The following is an 18,781-nucleotide window of genomic DNA, read 5'->3' on the forward strand; positions in this document are numbered from 1 at the left end:
TGCAATCCCTATCAAATTACCAATGGTATTTTTTGCATACACAGAACAAAAAAATTTTTAATTTGTATGGAAACACAAAAGACCCCAGATAGCCAAAGCGATCTTGAGAAAGAAAAATGGAGCTGGAGGAATCAGGTTCCCTGACCTCTGACTATAAAGCTACAGTAAGCAAAACAGTATGGTACTGGCACAAAGACAGACCTGGAGAGCAATGGGACAGGATAGAAAGCCCAGAAATAAACCTGAGCACCTATGGTCAATTAATCTATGACAAAGGAGGCAAGAATATACAATGGAGAAGAGACAGTCTCTTCAACAAGTGGTGCTGGGAAAACTGGACAGCTACGTGTAAAAGAATGAAATTTAAACCTTCTCTACCACCATACACAAAAATAAATTCAAAATGGATTAAAGACCTAAATGTAAAACCAGATACCATAAAACTCTTAGAGGAAAACATAGGCAGAACACTCCTTGACATAAATCACAGCAATATCTTTTTGGCTCCACCTCCTAGAGTAATGAAAATAAAAACAAAAACTAACAAATGGGACTTAATTAAACTTAAAAGCTTTTGCAGAAAAAAGGAAACCATAAACAAAATGAAAAGACAACCCACAGAATGGAAGAAAATATTTGCAAATGATGTGACCAACAAGGGATTAATCTCCAAAATATACAAACAGCTCATGCAGCTCAATATCAGAAAGAGAAACAACCCAATCAAAAAATGGGCAGAAGATTTAAATAGACATTTCTCCAAAGAAGACATACAGACGTCCAACTATTTTATGAAATACCTCACAATTTTAAGGATTAAAAATAAAATGAAAATGAAAAATAGATAATTTGGCCTCAAATGCTGAAGGATTTTTTAATCTAAAGTTTTTCAGCTTTATTGATTTATAACTGCAAAACTGTAATATATTTAAAGTGCACTACCATGTTGTTTTGGTTACTAAAGCTTGGTAACATAGTTTGAAATCAGGAAGTGTGATGCCTCCAGCTTTGTTCATTTTTCTCAAGACTGCTTTGGCTATTCTGGGTCTTTAGTGGTTCTGTGAATTTAAGGATTGTTTATTCTATTTCTATAAAAATTGACATTCGGATTTGGACAGGGATTGTACTGAATCTGTAAATTGCTTTGTCTAGTAGGGACATTTTAACAATATTAATTCTTCCAATCCATGAACACAGATTATCTTTCTATTTATTTGGGTCTTCTTCTATTATTTTCATCAATATTTTAGTTTTCAGAGTACAGATCTTTCATCTATTTGAATTTAATCCTAAGTATTTTACTATTTTTGATGCTATTGTAAATGGGATTGCTGTCTTAACTTTTCTTTCTGATAATTTGTTGTCAGTGTATAGAAAAGCAACTGACTTTTTTATATTGGTTTTGAATCATGAAACTTTACTGAATTCATTTATTAATTCTAACAGTTTTTGGTGGAATCTTTAAGGTTATCTATGTATAATATCATGTCATCTCCAAGTAAAGGCAATTTTACTTCTGCCTTTCTGATTTTATTTCCTTTTCTTTCCTAATTGCTCTGGCTAGGACTTCTAATATCATGTTGAATGAAAGTGGTGAGAGTGGGTATCCTTGTCTTGTTCCTGATCTTAGAGGAAGACCTTTCATCATTTCACCCTTGAGTATGCTGTTAGCTATAGGCATGTCAATATATGGCCTTTATTATGTTGAAGCACATTCCTTCTATACCTAATTTGTTGAGTTTTTAATCATGAAAAGATATTTACTTTTGGCAAAAGCTTTTTCTGTATCTACTGAGATGATCATACAGTTTTGTTTTGTTTTTTGTTGTTTTTGATTTTTTTGGCAGTACGCGGGCCTCTCACTGTTGTGGCCTCTCCCGTTGCGGAGCACAGGTTCCGGACGCGCAGGCTCAGCGGCCATGGCTCACGGGCCCAGCCGCTCTGCGGCATGAGGGATCTTCCCGGACCGGGGCACGAACCTGTGTCCCCTGCGTCGGCACGCGGACTCTCAACCACTGCGCCACCAGGGAAGCCCACCCTATGTATTTTGATCGGAAAATTTAGTCCATTTATGTTTAAAGAAACTATAATAGGTATGGATGTACTAATGCCATTTGGTGAACTGTTTTCCAGCAGTTTTGTAGTTCCTTTGTTCCTTTCTTCCTCTGTGATTTCATTATTTTCTACAGTGGGATGCTTTGAGTCCTTTCTCTTTATACACTGTGTATTTACTATATAGGTTTTGCTTTGTGGTTACAAGGATGATTACATAAAATATATTATGGTTATAACTGTCTATTTTAATCTGATAACAACTTAATTTCAAATGCATTGAAAAGCTCTACATTTTCACATTTCCCCCAATATTTTATGTTTCTAATGTCACATTTTACATCTTTTTATACAGTGTATCATTAATAAATTATTGCATTTAAATACTTTTGTATTTTAACCTTTATACTACAGTTATAAGTGATTTACCCACGACCATTACAATATTTGAGTATTCATATTAACTATGTATTTACCTTTACCAATGAATTTTATACTTTTATATGTTTTCATGTCACTAATTAGCATCCTTTCATTTGAGCTTGAATAACTCCCTTTAACATTTCAGCTTTTGTTTTTCTAGGAGACTCTTTACCTCTCCTTCAATTCTGAAGGACAATTTTGCCAGGTAGTGTATTCTTGATTGGCAATTTTTTTCTCTTAGCACTCTGGATTTATCAGCCCACTCCCTTCTGGCCTGCAAGGTTTCTGTTGAAAAATCTGCTGAGTGTCTTATGTGGGTTCCCTTGTACATAACATGTTGCTTTTCTCTTGCTTCTTTTAAAATTCCCTCTTTGTCTTTAACTTCTGACAATTTAATTATGATGTGTGTCAGTGTGTGTCTCTTTAGATTCATCTTTTTTGGTACTCTTCAGGCTTCCTGGATCTGGATGTCTGTTTCTTTTCCCAGACAGGGAAGTTTTCAGCCATTATTTCTTTGAATATACTTTCTTTGTCCCTTTCTCTCTCTCTTCTCCTTCTTGGACAACTATAATGTGTATATTGGACTACCTGATGATATCCCATAAGTCCCTTAAGCTATATTCACTCTTCATTTTTCTTTTTGCAACTCTGATGAATTCCACTGCCCTGCCTTTAAATCTGCTGATCCTGTCTTCCACTTCATCTAATCTGCTGTTAAACCCCTGTAATGAATTTTTCAATTCAGTTACTGTATTTTTTTTTTTTTTTTGCGGTACACGGGCCTCTCACTGTTGCGGCCTCTCCCGTTGCGGAGCACAGGCTCCGGACGCGCAGGCTCAGCGGCCATGGCTCACGGGCTTAGCCGCTCCGCAACATGTGGGATCTTCCCGGACCAGGGCACGAACCCGTGTCCCCTGCATCGACAGGTGGACTCTCAACCACTGCGCCACCAGGGAAGCCCCAGTTACTGTATTCTTAAGCTCTATGATTTCTGTTTGGTACATTTTTATATTTTCTATCTCTTCACTGAAATTATCATTTTGTTCATGCACTGCTCTCCTGACCTTCGTGAGCAATCTTTATGACCATTATATTGAATTCTTTTATTAGGTACATCACTTATCTCCATTTCATTAAGATCAGTTTCTGGAAATTTATCTTGCTCTTTTGTTTGGAACATAGTCCCCTGTTTCTTCATTTTCCATGACTCCTTGTGTTGGTTTCTTTATATCAGATAAAACATTTTTCTACTTCATAATGCAACGTGAAAACTCTGAGAAAATGTTATTACCGGGCATCTTGGAACTGAGCACTTGTACAGGATGGAACATCTGTCAGCAGATCTCAGGAAACTGGAAGCAAAGATTTTTCTTAGGCTTAAGGTTCGTAGTCCTGATATTGTTCCTCAGAAGGCATTTCATAAGCCTCAGTGTCAGGATCCAAGGGCGTATCTTCCAGAATTCCTTCCTGGGGGGCTCCTTCTTCACTCGGGCTAATATGAAGGTGTAAGCAGGGCTGCACTTCTTTCTGGAGGTTCTAGAGTAGAAATCATTTCCTTGTGTGTTCCAGCTTCCTATGTTTGCCCACATTCCTTGGCATATGGCTTTTCATGGAAAGCCAGCAATGGCTGTTCCAGTCTTTCTCCAGTGTCATCACTTTACAGCAGACTATTTTATCTAGTAAAATAGACTGCTGTCACAGTCTTGTGTAGGAGATGAAGCTCATTAATTAGCCTAGCCTGACTTCCTGGTTGCCTCTTAAACATCTGTGATTGTCTAACCTGCTGTCTTTGTTCACAGTTGCTCCCAGTAGTTGAGGGTATGTCATGACCTGTCAGTGTCCAAAAGGAGAGGATCACAGTCAGCACCTATACACAGGCTGATAAGAAGATGGACTGCCAGGCAACAGGTAAGGATGTATGTAGTCAAACTGCTTCCAAGGAGAAACTGGGAGATGTACGTTTTTATCTGCTCCCTCTGTGCTGAGCCTGGGTGTATAGCCACAGGGGGTGTTCCTGCACCCATTTAAAAACTGTTTGTTTCTTTACTATAATCTTGTGGAACTTGTAAATGCAAGTCCCATAAGCTATCACAGCTGGGTGATGGGGGCCTGTCCCTTAGGTGGCAGATATAAAAGCTGGACTGCTAGATGTGTGGACACGCTCCTTCCTGGGAGATACTTGCAAGCTGGATTTATTGTTGGCGTAAAGTTGGGGGGAGAAGGTGAGGAAAGTACCCATCAGCTCTTCTGGGGTCCAGAAGATCACAGTCAACACCTAGATGGTGGTCATTAGAAGCCAGACCCTCAGCCAACAGCTTGTGAGGTATGTAGTCAAACTCCTTCCAGAGAAAGACTGGGAGATGGGCATTTTTGCCTGCTCCCTCTGCACTGAAAGGTGGGTGCTAACCACAAATACCTCCATGCCCATTAACATATGCTTCTTTGTTTGCTATAGTCCCGTAGGACTTATGAATGCAAGATGTACTAGCTATCAGAGCTATGAGATTTAGGGCATATCCCTCCCTCGCATGGCAGCCATAAAAGTTGGGACACTAGATGTCTGTTCAAGGGAGATGCTGGCGACCTGGTTTTATTGTTGGAGTGAACCAGAAGGAGAAGGTTGGAGGTGTGTCCACTGACTCCCCCAGGGTCCGGGGAGGATCACAGCCAGTATACCCAGACGCATGCCAATTAGAAGCTAGACCTTCAGGCAGCAGCTTGTAAAGTATGCAGTCAACCTCCTTCAGAGAAAGACTGGGAGACAGGCATTTTTTCCTGTTCCCTCTATGGTGAACCCTATGGGGACAGTCATGATGAATGTTTGTGCTCACGCTATGCTCCCATTAAGAACTGCTTCTTTGTTTGCTACAGTCCTGTGGGACTCATGAATGCAAGCCTAGATGGCTTTCGGAGGTAGATGTTTTAGGAGCCCACTCCTCAGGTGGGAGTCTTTAAAGCCAGGGCACTAAATTGTGGTCCAAAGCCTTCAATCCGCAGGGAGAAGCTGGGACTTGGGGGTTCCCTCCTGACTGTATGGCACTGGGCTGGGGGTGGGGTTTATGGCAAGAATGTGTCTCATTCTTTTCTACCTGTTTCAATGTGGGTATTTTCTCATTTGCCCAATGTGTAGGAGTCACTCAGCTAGCTCCTGGATTTTTCTCAGAGGGAATTGCTCCATGTGTAGCTGTACATTCAATGTATCTGTGTGAGGAAGGAAATTCAGAAGCCTGCTATGTCACTATCTTGGTCCCAGTCCATACTGAGGTTTTGAATGTTTGTCTTCATTCTTTTTTTTTTTTTTTAATTTTATTTATTTATTTTTGGCTGCATTGGGTCTTCCTTGCTGCATGCAGGCTTTCTCTACTTGCAGCAAGTGGCAGCTACTCTCCGTTGCAGTGCGCAGGCTTCTCATTGCAGTGGCTTCTCTTGTTGCGGAGCATTGGCTCTAGGCACGCAAGCTTCAGTAGTTGCAGCACGTGGCTTCACTAGTTGTGGCTCGCGGGCTCTAGAGCACAGGCTCAGTAGTTGTGGCACACAGGCTTAATTGCTCCATGGCAAATGGGATCTTCCTGGACCAGGGATCGAACCCATGTCCCGTGCATTGGCAGGCGGATTCTTAACCACTGTGCCACCAGGGAAGTCATGTCTTCATTCTTTTCAGTTGAGAATTCTATTTCAGTCTGTTTTTTTAAAGTTGAGAATATTTCATTATTTGGTATAGAGTAATATTTACATTATGATCCATTTAAGTCATAGAATTTGACCCAGCGTTTCTTCCTCTGAGATACTGCCAATACAATAATAATGTATTTCCATGCATTTATTTCTGTAAATAAATCATATCTAGACATTCTTCTATAGGGAGAATAAGGTAATGTCAGCTACTCACTCAAAAAAAACTTATAAAAACCACAATGAAATATCACCACATACCTATTAGAACAATTAAAATAAAAAATAGTGACAATAGTTAATGCTATTGAGGCTGCAGAGAAGCTGAATCTCTCAAAACACTGCTGCTAAGAATCTGAGAAAAATAGCCTGGCAGTTTCTTGCAAAATTAAATATGCACTAACCACATAACTCAGCAATCGTACTCTTGGGCATTTATCCTAAAAAATGAAACCCTATGTTCACACAAAACTTGTACACAGATGTTTATAACAGCTTTACTCCTAAAAGCAAAATACTGCAAACAAACCAAATGTCCTTCAGTGGGGTAAAGTTGAACAAACCCTGCACATCCATAAGATAGAATACTACTCAGCCATAAAAAGATATGCAACATCCTCTGTTGACCTCAAGAGCATTAAATATAGTGAAAAAAGTCAACCTCTTCATCTTCCTCTGTGTGACACATTTAAACTATAATTAATCAATTACCTCTACAGGATCTATCTCAGTCTACGAACATTTTTGCTACTGTGAATTAGTCTCTCAAGGATCCTCTCAAGGTGCTGACACAAATGAATCTATGGACTTTTCACAAGGGATGGGTGATGAGCTGCACAACCTAAGAAAGCTTTTCCTTGGTATACAACATTATTAATAATATTTCTTAAATTTGACTGCATTTGATTTGTAAAAATGATTTCCACACTTTAGCAGATATTCCTTTCAGTATTTTCAATCTGTAATCTAGATTCCCTGAGTGCTCTGAGGATAGGAATAGTGTCAAAAGTTCCAGCAAAGTTCTTATGCTTTTCACATTACACCTAAAGTTTATCAAAAACTTGGCATTTTTCCACATGAAATTTTTTTAAGGTTTTAAAATTTGAAATTTTCATTTTTTATAATTATAAGCATACTTTTTTTAACCAATGTATATCTTTAATTTTGCTACAAAAGCCCCTTGGAATATAAAATTTACTTAATTTTTACAGAAGATTTTGAAGGACTGCTATTTCATTTATTAATAGATTCTCCTTTAATGTCATTGTAATATTAAAAACTAAAATGATAGGAACACTGAAAATGTCCCATCCTTATATTCCAGAAGTAGGTTTTTCTACTACTTCAACCATGCCATCAACTCTGTCCCCTGCATTTCACACAGCTCTTAGTCCGAATCAACTCAATGAATAATCTTCTTCAGGGCAGTAAATCTTAACCCATTTCTTTAAGGTGGATTTACCAGATGCCTACCTAAGAGGCAAACAATATCAACTTTATTCTTCACCTTCTCCCTCCCTTGCTGTTCTCACACATAACAATATACACACAACACCTATTTTCTGCATTTGACTAAAGAGCTTAATAATTGAGACCAAAAGAAGGAAAATAAAGAAACTGCACAACCAATACCCACTTACCAGGGCTTCCCTGGTGGTGCAGTGGTTGAGAATCCGCCTGCCATTGCAGGGGACGTGGGTTCGAGACCTGGTACGGGAAGATCCCACATGCTGCAGAGCAACTAAGCCTGTGCACCACAACTACTGAGCCTGCGCTCTAGAACCCACAAGGCACAACTACTGAGCTCGCGTGTCACAACTACTGAAGCCCACATGCCTAGAGCCCATGCTCTACAACAAGAGAAACCACTGTAATGAGAAGCCCACGCACCAGAACAAAGAGTAGACCCACTCACCACAACTAGAGAAAGCGCGTGTGCAGCAACAAAGACCCAACACAGCCAAAAATAAAATTAAGTAATTAATTTAAAAATACCCACTTATCAGTAAAATAACTCCAAAATACCAATGAAATTAAAGAATAATTGTAGAGATTAAGTAATTAAATAGATCTTAGGATAGAAGTGGTAATAGGAGAGACAAAGGGTAGCAGACAGTAGATTCATGAAAGAAAAAGCAGTGAGCAGAAGATACACAGGGAAGGCAGTGGCTTTCTTTTGTTGTATGCCTGTTACATATTGAATTTTCTCCTCAAAACTTAAAAAGGAACACAAAACATGCAAACACATAAAAATCAATAATTGCAAAGACAATGACAGAAATTTCATACTTGTATGGTGATGGCCAAGTACTGGGATCCTGAAGCACCACTCCAAGGGCATAAAGGACAAGGGTCTGCAAAAAAAAATTACTCTAGTTATTCAAGGTCTAACAGAGACAAAATGATGCCCAGAAAGCCAACTTATCTAAATGCTCTTTTAATATAGATAGTGAATAAAAAATAAAAAATAAAATAATAGAAGAAAACACAGGCCATTATTTTGGTGATCTCACAGTGGGAAGGATGAGCATGTCACAAAATATCAAAGCCATAAAGGAATAACAAACTTCACTACATGAAAATTTAAAACCCGTATCCAGTAAAAATAAAACAAAAAACACACTATAAAACAAGTAGAAGATAAATAACAGACAGGAAAAAAAATTTGCCATATAAGTGACAGAATTAATATGTATAATATACAAAAAGACATATAAACTCACTAGAAAGAAGTTAAAGGAAATACAAACTGTTAATATATATATGGAAAGCTGTTCAATCTCTCCAATGATCAGGGGAAAGCAAATTAAGAGACAATTTTTCATATAAGATTCATAAATCCAGATGTGGTAAGAATATGGAAAGGAAAAACATTCTCATGCACTGTTGCTCAAAGTATAAACTGCCTTGTAGAGGGCAATTTAAATTTTACACACATGTGCTGTTTGGCCCCCAAACTCCTTTTCTAAGGCTCTCGCAATACCAGTACAAGTATACAATTTGTAAAAATGAAAAAAATTAACGTCAATCTAAATTTCCATCAATGGGGACTGCTTAAATAAATTACGGTACATTCATACAATGCAATACTATGCGTCCATTAAAAATAACGAGTTGGATCCACAGTAAGTGCCAGTTGTATCGATTGCCATGGTACACTCAATAAAAGAAAATTAAAGAATACACAGAGTACTCTTTCACATATGAATTTGGTTTTAAAAATACATACGTATACATGTATATACACACACAGAGTAATACATATATACAGAAAAAGACCTACAAAATAAACACTCAACTATTCACAGTAGTACGTGTGGAGAAATGAGCCTTTCTTTTATATTGTTTGAACTTTAAAACAAGCACATATTATTTTGTCATTTAAAACACGTGTCTTTGATTTAATAATAGGCAACATTTATTGGACACTTTAAACAATAAAATTTAAAAACACACACTAACAGAGTTGAAAAGAATAACTGAATGGGTTAAGTATACCAAATGTTTCCTACCTCCCTAGGAATGATAAATTTGTCAATTTTTCCTTCAATATCTTGAAGCCGGGCAGAAACTGGCGTCAGTCTGGCAGTCCGAACAGTTTCACAAAGTACTTGCCGACAATACCTGTTTAAAAAAATTTGTTTTTGAAGATCTTTATTTTGGGAGAGGCAGTTTGAAATGTATATACATTTTAAAGTGTCATTCAACAATTTTCATAACCTTCGTAATTTGAAATAGTCATATCATAATTCTTATTTGCTTAAAATACATTATATATTAGACGTATATAAAGTCCAGGTTGAGTAAGGATTTAAACAAATAAAAACAACTTTAAAAGTACCAGAAGAAAACTCGAAACAATATTTTTAAAATTTTTGAGTAGAAACACCTTTTTTTTTTTCTTTGCGGTACGCGGGCCTCTTACTGTTGTGGTCTCTCCCGTTGCAGAGCGCAGGCTCAGCGGCCATGGCTCACGGGCCTAGCTGCTCCACAGCATGTGGGATCTTCCCGGACCGGGGCACAAACCCATGTCCCCTGCAACAGCAGGCGGACTCTCAACCACTGCGCCACCAGGGAAGCCCCCAGTGTCTTTTATTTTTAATAAAGGATTTAATAAAAATTTTAATAAAAGACTTTTCTACTTAAAAATTATAAAAATACTGAAACAATGAAGGATACCATAAAGAAAAACACAAATATTGAATGATATGACTATGGAAGTTTTTTTTTCATACTTGCAATCATCATAAGTAAAATTAAAAGCTAAGAAGGAAAAATATTTACAGTAAATATATCCTTAATGCATCAAAGCTCTTTAAAAATTCATAATTAAAATGATCAAATACCCCAATAGAAATATGGACAGAAAATATAAAAAGCAAACCACAAAAACAAAGAAAAAATGCAAATGGCCTGGAAACCTAAGAAATGATACTCAACCTCATTAACAATGGAAAGATTGCCAATCAAAGCGAATTTTTTTACCTGCCAGATTAGCAAAGATGAACAAGAGTACTGTCACAGACAAACACTAACAAAAAATAAGGAAAAGGACATTCATATTCAGTTGGTGGAAGTATAAATTGGTACAACCTTTCTGAAGGATAACTTGGCAATATATATGAAAATATGAAGTGTGCCTCCCAATGAGAATAAAAGTTAAAATGTATTGAAATCTTGCTATGAGCCAGTTCTGTTACTTTCTATGCAGTATCTCATTTAATCCTTATAAGAAGCTCATGGATGCTATTAGTTTTTAATTTTACAGATTTTAAAAATGAGGCAATTGTTTAAAAGTGTACTGCAGGTAAGTGGTATTGGTAGGATTCAAACCCAAGTCTGTTACTCCATAGCCCCTAATCGTAAACACTACACTATTGCATATACTCTTAAATAATAATCTCATACAATGCAATACTATGCATCCATTAAAAATAACGAGTTGGATCCATAGTAAATGCCAGTTGAACCTTATTAATAGAAACAATCAGAAATATCAGCAAAGATGTAAGCATAGGAATGCTGATTTTTGTAATTTCTAAAAGCAACAAAAACAAGAGGAAACATCCTTTCCTCTTTGAACAAATATTTTTTGGGTACCTACTACATTAGAAGCACTGCATTAGATATCGAGCTACAACAGTGAACAAGACAGATACCCTCAAAGAATTTCAAAGTCTACTTGGCAGGGGAAGGGACGGAGGAAGGGACATCAAGAATGAACAATTAAAAAGCCACAGTATATTAAAAACGTAAATACAAAGAAAAAAAGGCAGAGCATAAAATAAATGTAGTTTATCATATGTAAATTATACTTCAATAAAGTTGATTAAAAATGATGGATGGCAAAGAAATCAATGTCAGATCTCCTCAGTTTAGTTTAACATGGCTCTTCTGCACAACCAGTTGAGTGTATTCCTAGAAACACGGCTTCTTATTTAGGGTGCTATAGTCAGGAAGGCTTTGAAATTACTAGTGGAGTTGCTCCATTCCAGAAATTTCTCTGATTGTTCTGTTCTGGTTTCAGTGAATACAACAGCTCACAAATTATCTGATGATATTAATTGGAATTTTATAATAGTTCTCTCCAGCCTCTCTTTAACCTCTACTTCCTCTGTGGCCATAAAGTAAAAGAAGTAAAAAAAAAAAGGGCACAGTAACTGTTATGATAAAGGAAGTTCAGGGTGTTAGGGGACACATGGCAAGGGCACCTAACTAGAGAAAGGACTTTGCAGAGAAATAAACACTTAGGCTGAGACCTGCAGAAAAAACTGGAGTTAGCTAGAGGAGGGAGGAAGAGAGAATCTCGACAAAAGCCAGAAGATAAAAAAGAGTACTTTACATTTGAAGAAACAAAAGAATTTCAATACAGCTGAATCCAAGGGTATGAAGAGACACAAGTAATGAGATAAGGTGGGAGAGGAATGCAAGGCCTAGCTCCTGAAATGCCTTATAAGCTAAGCTGGTGAGTTTAAATTTTATCTTAAGGGCAACCAGAAGTCACTGAAGGATGTTAAGTCGGGGAGTCTGATCATATATGACTCCCCAGATATAGAAAGATGACTAGCACAGTGATTCTCAACTTTGGCTACACATTAGAATCACCTGAGAAGCTTCTGAAAATTTCTGATGCCAAGAGATTGTTGATTTGGGATTGGTCACAGGTTATGTGTATTTTTAAAGTAGTTGAAGCGATTACAGTGTACAGTCACAGGCTCCAACAGCAATCTGGAGAATGCATAGGAGGGAAGCAAATCCAAGGCTGTTGAAATATCCCAGAGAAGTTGATGGTGCTCTAGGCAGTGGGGGCAATGGAAAGAACTAAAACTAAACTTCCAACTAAATGTTATTTGGAAAGCAAAATCAACAGAACTTAGTCACTGATTGGATGTGGAGTTACTACGTACAGGAACGCTGTCCACAGCACATTTAGAGAAAAAATGGAATTTACAGAAGAGTTACATGTTTTGTACTTTTAAATGGTTTTAATTTTTTTGTGTTAAATACATATGTATATATGCATAGAAAAAGTCTGGAAAAACAATACAGATAGTTAACAATTATTATCTCTTTTACAAAGGACATTCACCTTCCACTTCATACACTTCTGTATTATAAAAACTTCAAAAAACAAGTATGTGGGAGGGAGGGAGATGTAAGAGGGAAGAGATATGGGGATATATGTATAGCTGATTCACTCTGTTATAAAGCAGAAACTAACACACCATTGTAAAGCAATTATACTCCAATAAATGTTAAAAAATTTAAAAAATAAATTAAAAAAACAAGTATGTATTACTTTTAAAATTGTAATAAAGCTTCCTACATTTTAAAGAATTGGTAACAAAAGTCTCCCTGTGAAACCCATAGCTTCGAGTTCTTTCCAATGGCTGTATCCCTATCTTCTTTTCTATAGTTGAAAGATGATCCAAGGTAAGGGTGCTTGCTACCCAGTCTCAGACTTCCAACCCCCTAAGAAGTCACAGCTGTTATTTTTAAAAATCTTTTTAATTAAGGTATCACTTACATATAAAAAAAAGTATCTAGGGGCTACCCTGGTGGCGCAGTGGTTGAGAGTCCGCTTGCCGATGCAGGGGACACGGGTTTGTGTCCCGGTCCGGGAAGATCCCACATGCCGCGGAGCGGCTGGGCCCGTGAGCCATGGCCGCTGAGCCTGCGCGCCCGGAGCCTGTGCTCCGCAACGGGAGAGGCCACACAGTGAGAAGCCCGCGTACCGCAAAAAAAAAAAAAAGTATCTATTTTACCTGTACAGTTTGATGAATTTTAGTAATAGTATATAATTGTGTGAACATAACCACAAGAAAGATACAGAGCATTTCCCTCACCCTAAAAAACTTTCCTCATGATCCTTTGTAATTGATCCCCTCCCCATTTCTGGCCCCAGATAACCACTGATCTACTTTCTATCACAATAGTTTTGCTTTTTCTAGAATTTCACCTAAATAAAACGTATTGTAGGCAGTTTTTGTGTTTGATTTTTTTTTTTACTTAGCATAAAGAGATTTATCCGTGTTGTTGTGTGTATCGATATTGTGTTACTTTTCGTTACTTGGTAACATTTCCTTGTATATATATAACACAATTTATCTATTTACCAGTTGATGAACATTTGGACTACTTCCAGTTTTTGCTATCATAAATAGTATTACTATAAATGTTTGCATACAGGTCTCTGTCTGACATATGTTTTCATTTCTCTCGGGTAAATGCCTAGGAGAACTGCTGAGTCATATGGTATGTTTAACTTCATAAGATCCTGCCACATTGTTTTCTAACAGAATTGTACCATCCTGCATTTGTACCAACAAGGTGTGGATGTTCCACTTATTAGATATCACTGATACTATTTTTTTTTTTTTTTTTTTTTTTTTTTGCGGTATGTGGGCCTCTCACTGTTGTGGCCTCTCCCGCTGCGGAGCACAGGCTCCGGACGCACAGGCTCAGCGGCCATGGCTCACGGGCCCAGCCGCTCCAGGGCATGTGGGATCCTCCTGGACCGGGGCACGAACCCGTGTCCCCTGCATTGGCAGGAGGACTCTCAACCACTGTGCCACCAGGGAAGCCCACTGATACTATTTTATACAGGCTCATGTAAAGGTTTCCCAAAAGTACCTTAAGATTTTAAAAAGCAAGTTAAGTTATCCATTAAAATCTGTATGTAAATACTTTAAGTCCTGTAAAAATATATAGCTTTCCTAGATATTAGCATTAGCTTTAAATTAGATAAACCAACTCAAATTTACCCTTTAATGATCTCCTCTTTCCTCTTATTGTGTTCTTACCTGAGCTCCTCAATGTTCTCTGGAGTTACAGGTCCCTTCCCAAAAACTTGGTCTATCTCTTCATATAGTTTTTTCTGAACTTCTTCATAGGTGGTTAAAAAACAGACTGCCCAGGTACACACTAAGCGAAAATTTATATTAATAACAATGAAAGCAGCAATGAATTCATAGTTTGGGTGCAGAATAAGAAACAAATTTATAATTTTTTGGTATTTTCCTTTTTTCTGATACAAAAGATACATAAATGCTACCAAAAGATAAAACAAGACTGTTCACAAGATTTGTACTTCATTGAACAGAACATGAATATTTACAGAATATTCCCAAAAAGAGATAGTGAAATCTAGATTTCTTTCTTAAAACTGGCAAGTAATCAAAGGCACTTAATACATTTTACCTTAGATAAAATAGTAATGATAATAAATAAACTTCACATCTGGGGAAGTGTTAAATGTTGGTAACTGTGATGAACTGTTTGGTTCAATCGACCTTGTAAAATCAAAAAATTGATTTATCTGGGCTTCCCTGGTGGCGCAGTGGTTAGGAGTCCGCCTGCAGACGCAGGGGACACAGGTTCGTGCCCCGGTTCGGGAAGATCCCACATGCCGCGGAGCGGCTGGTACCGTGAGCCATGGCCGATGGGCCTGCGCGTCCGGAGCCTGTGCTCCGCAACGGGAGAGGCCACAACAGTGAGAGGCCCGTGTACCGCAAAAAAAAAAAAAAAAAAAAAAAACTGATTTATCAATTTCCTCAGGAGCTTTAATTAAATGATTCATACAAATCAAAGTAGCAGGAGATTTACCTACAAATCATTACTCTAAATTTTTACTTGTAAAGGTAGATACACTGGTTCAAGAACTGAGACCGATTATTGCTTAGGACAGTGGTTCTCAAAACTCTTCTGGGAGGTTGCTGATGGCACAACCCCACCATCCACAGATCCTGACTCAGTAGGTTTAGGGTGTGGTCCAGGGTTCTATATTTCTAACAAATACCACAATTACTTTGATGAACATCAACACTGGAAGATCACTAGCTTATGGCTTACTTTTGCTTAAAATGGCTATGGATTATAATCACTGGGGAAATCAAAAGGTAAGAAAATTAATTACATGATGAACATAAAACAGAGGAAACAGTAGTTATATTCCCTTTAGGAATCCACTGGGATTACAACTGTTCAAATGGAACCATCCAGACACATAATATCTCTTTCCCTAGACTATGCTTGATATGACTCTATGTACAGCTCTACATTTTCTATGTCAAGTACTTCTTAAAATGCATTTAATAATTTCTACTTCTGCTTATTAATTATCTCTTTCCTGAGCTAAAGGGCTGGCGTAAATTTATCTCAAAGTTAATTTTTTTAAATGTTCGCCTAAGTCACTTATCATCCAATTCCAATGCCTGGAAAATACGTAATTCACTTTCTGCACTAAATATTATCAATAAAATCAACAGCTACCTCATGCTCAATTATTTTGATATTACTCACACCCAGAGTTCATAAAACACATAGGAGTAGCGGACTTTAACTTTTTCCTACATATGTTTCTTTATTATGGCTTTTGAGTGAACTGCAGAATTTCTATTTCACAAGTGATATGAAAACTTATGTGGACAGTGTACAATATGTACATGTATGCAATTTTACAACAATATGTAGTAATATATAATATTGACAGATTTAGCACAAGTATTTGCATACAGTAGGCACTCATATACACTGATTGACTAGATTATCACTTAAAATTAATTTAACTGTATACACTTAATAACCTCAAACATTGGTTCTTTTGTACAACTCTATTAAAGAGTATGACAGAGGGGATAGCTTTAAAATGGGATTTTAAGCCACTTAATGTTCTTTAATTATACTATTGAATCAAGACACCATTTTATAGTTGAAAGATACCTTGGAGGTCACCCTTATTTTAGAAAAGGAAAGAAATGCAGAGTTCAGTATCTTGCTCTAGGCTAAGACTTGCTAAGTCGCAGAGGAGGGACTTTAATTAAGGTTTCCTGCCGATCTTGACTCTCAAAATTTCAGAGGTGCCTTAAAAAATAACCAACCCACATGCAAAGAAATAGCAATACTCTGAAAATTCCCCCTAAAAACTGCAAAAAAGATTAAAATATTAAATCAACCTTGGAAATGGTCACTTTTTATGGTATCCAGAGTATAAATGATTCAGATTTTTTGAAGGTCTTCAGCAAAGATATATTTTAATGTAATAAATTTTTAAACAAGTATTTAAAAGGTTTGATACATTATATCTGACACATGCTTACCTAAATTCCATTTAATCTATAATATCTGGACATGTCTAGATATCAAAAATTTTACAAAGAAGAAATACAGGAAGTTTACATTTATACTCATCCTTTTTAAAATTTTCTTAAACTGAAAGAGCTGTGAGTGAAATCCTTCAAGTTAACATAAATTCTTTAGATTTTAAACTGATGTTTTAATATCTCCTTTAGCATTTTATGTCAGTATATTTTTATGGATATACAAATTTTTACAAATACTGTATAAACAAATGGTAGTCTGATAAACTAAAAACCAGAAAGGAAACTAGAAATATATCACCCATTTTAGAATTTTAAATAATAATCACCTTCAATTCCACCAAGAGAAGAGTTCTTTTTAAATCATGATTTCTGTGGCCTATATCCTCTGCTGGTAGGTCTTAATAATAGCAGACTAGATTGAAGACAAAGTGAAAAGCCACAGCAGGAAATTGAAAAGCTCACAGCTCTGGCTGGAAAGGTGTCAATAGCAGTTCATTTTAAAGGCACTAACTAGAATTCACAATCCATAAACTGTGTCAAGAAATTTATGGCAATGTTCAGAGGTGGCACAGAGCATCTGGGGTTTAAAAAAAAAAAAAAGGTGCCTGTGTGAATCAAGCCTTTCAAGCAAGAATAAAAAAAGAAGAACGAAGGGAAATTATAAAGAGGTCTTGCAAACAGTGTTTCCTTTATTTTAGAATAGCTTTATCCTTGTATATTTTATAACCTATCTCAAACAGAAATCAATTTATACTTACATTTTGCAGTTATTATGCAACTGGCCAGAGAAAATATCATACTGTCTTCTAGGATCTAGGAAACAAAACTAAGTTTAGAAAGTGTGAAATGTAAGGTGGCCTATATTAGGCCCTAGTAAAATCACCTAGAATACAAAATGGGAGTTAAGGAAAGGGAAAACATGTTATTTCTTTATGAGGCTTTCACTTAAAGAAAATCTATATAATAAAAAAACCAACCGAAACACTGCACTGCATTTTTGATACAGTGAACACTTACCCAGTAATATTACTGGCTCATGATACATCAAACAAACTGGTTCAGTGCTATTGTTCTAGCTTGGCCTAGAGCAGAACGAAGACTCAGGAACAGTGAAGAGCCTGCCACTGTCCTGGATCCTGATATAATTTCTGCACCCACACACACCCAGAAAACCGCTTTTGTCTATGAGCACTTGCAGGCATAGAGTAGGGCAGAAGATTCCTACATTGAACAGGTAGGTGTGGCAGTAACAGCTCCACTCCTGTCCTTTGCCTGACAACACCACAAACACACAATATCCCAGTGGTATGCTGGGGTGACAGACACACTGGGAACAAGCCAAGCTGCCACACCTGGTAATGTAGGCAGAGCAGCCTTAGTCAGTACAGGCTTATCCAAGTCCTCCTCTTTTACAGTCAGAGAACTTTGGTTCGATATTTGCTTACTCAAATATTAAATACTATATAGTTGCTTCAAAGAACTAAATAACAGGAGACTAAATACTAAATACTATTTCTGGATGATGTACAATAAAAAAGAAAAACGGGGCTTCCCTGGTGGCGCAGTGGTTGAGAGTCCGCCTGCCGATGCAGGGGACACGGGTTCGTGCCCCGGTCCAGAAGGATCCCACATGCTGCGGAGCGGCTGGGCCCGTGAGCCAAGGCTGCTGAGCCTACGCGTCCGGAGCCTGTGCTCCGCAACAGGAGAGGCCACAACAGTGAGAGGCCCGCGTACCACAAAAAAAAGAAAAAAAGAAAAAAGCCATTGAATTCTAGGAGGGAGTCTGGGTTAATTAAAGTGGATAAAAAGCACACTCTATACATGTCTGATTATCTTTTGTTTGATAAACATTTAACAATTACATCACCTGTTGGTCATTAAGGTCCCCCTGTACTAAGGAGTCAATGAAAATATGTTCACTGAAGTTCCTTCCTTTTCGTTCTTTTATGATTTTCTTTAAAATAGATTCCAGTTGCATAAGGGCTTAGAGAAGAAAAACAAGAAAAGATTTTAGAATATAAGCATTTGTGAGG

General features: G+C 37.3%; 1 protein-coding gene across 1 annotated transcript in view; it reads right to left on the reverse strand.

Annotated features, from left to right (window-relative positions):
* CYP20A1 (cytochrome P450 family 20 subfamily A member 1) overlaps positions 1-18,781 on the reverse strand; it is a 78,339-nt gene that overhangs the window by 12,963 nt on the left and 46,595 nt on the right. Inside the window, exons 7-11 of the mRNA XM_067740937.1 lie at positions 18,616-18,731; positions 17,507-17,561; positions 14,451-14,571; positions 9,660-9,771; positions 8,437-8,501 (exon numbers count right to left, since the gene is read on the reverse strand). Of these exons, the coding sequence (XP_067597038.1) occupies positions 8,437-8,501; positions 9,660-9,771; positions 14,451-14,571; positions 17,507-17,561; positions 18,616-18,731 (469 nt within the window). The remainder of the gene's footprint in view (positions 1-8,436; positions 8,502-9,659; positions 9,772-14,450; positions 14,572-17,506; positions 17,562-18,615; positions 18,732-18,781) is intronic.

This window comes from Pseudorca crassidens, chromosome 6, assembly GCF_039906515.1.
Source record: "Pseudorca crassidens isolate mPseCra1 chromosome 6, mPseCra1.hap1, whole genome shotgun sequence".
Taxonomy (NCBI): Eukaryota; Metazoa; Chordata; class Mammalia; order Artiodactyla; family Delphinidae; genus Pseudorca; species Pseudorca crassidens.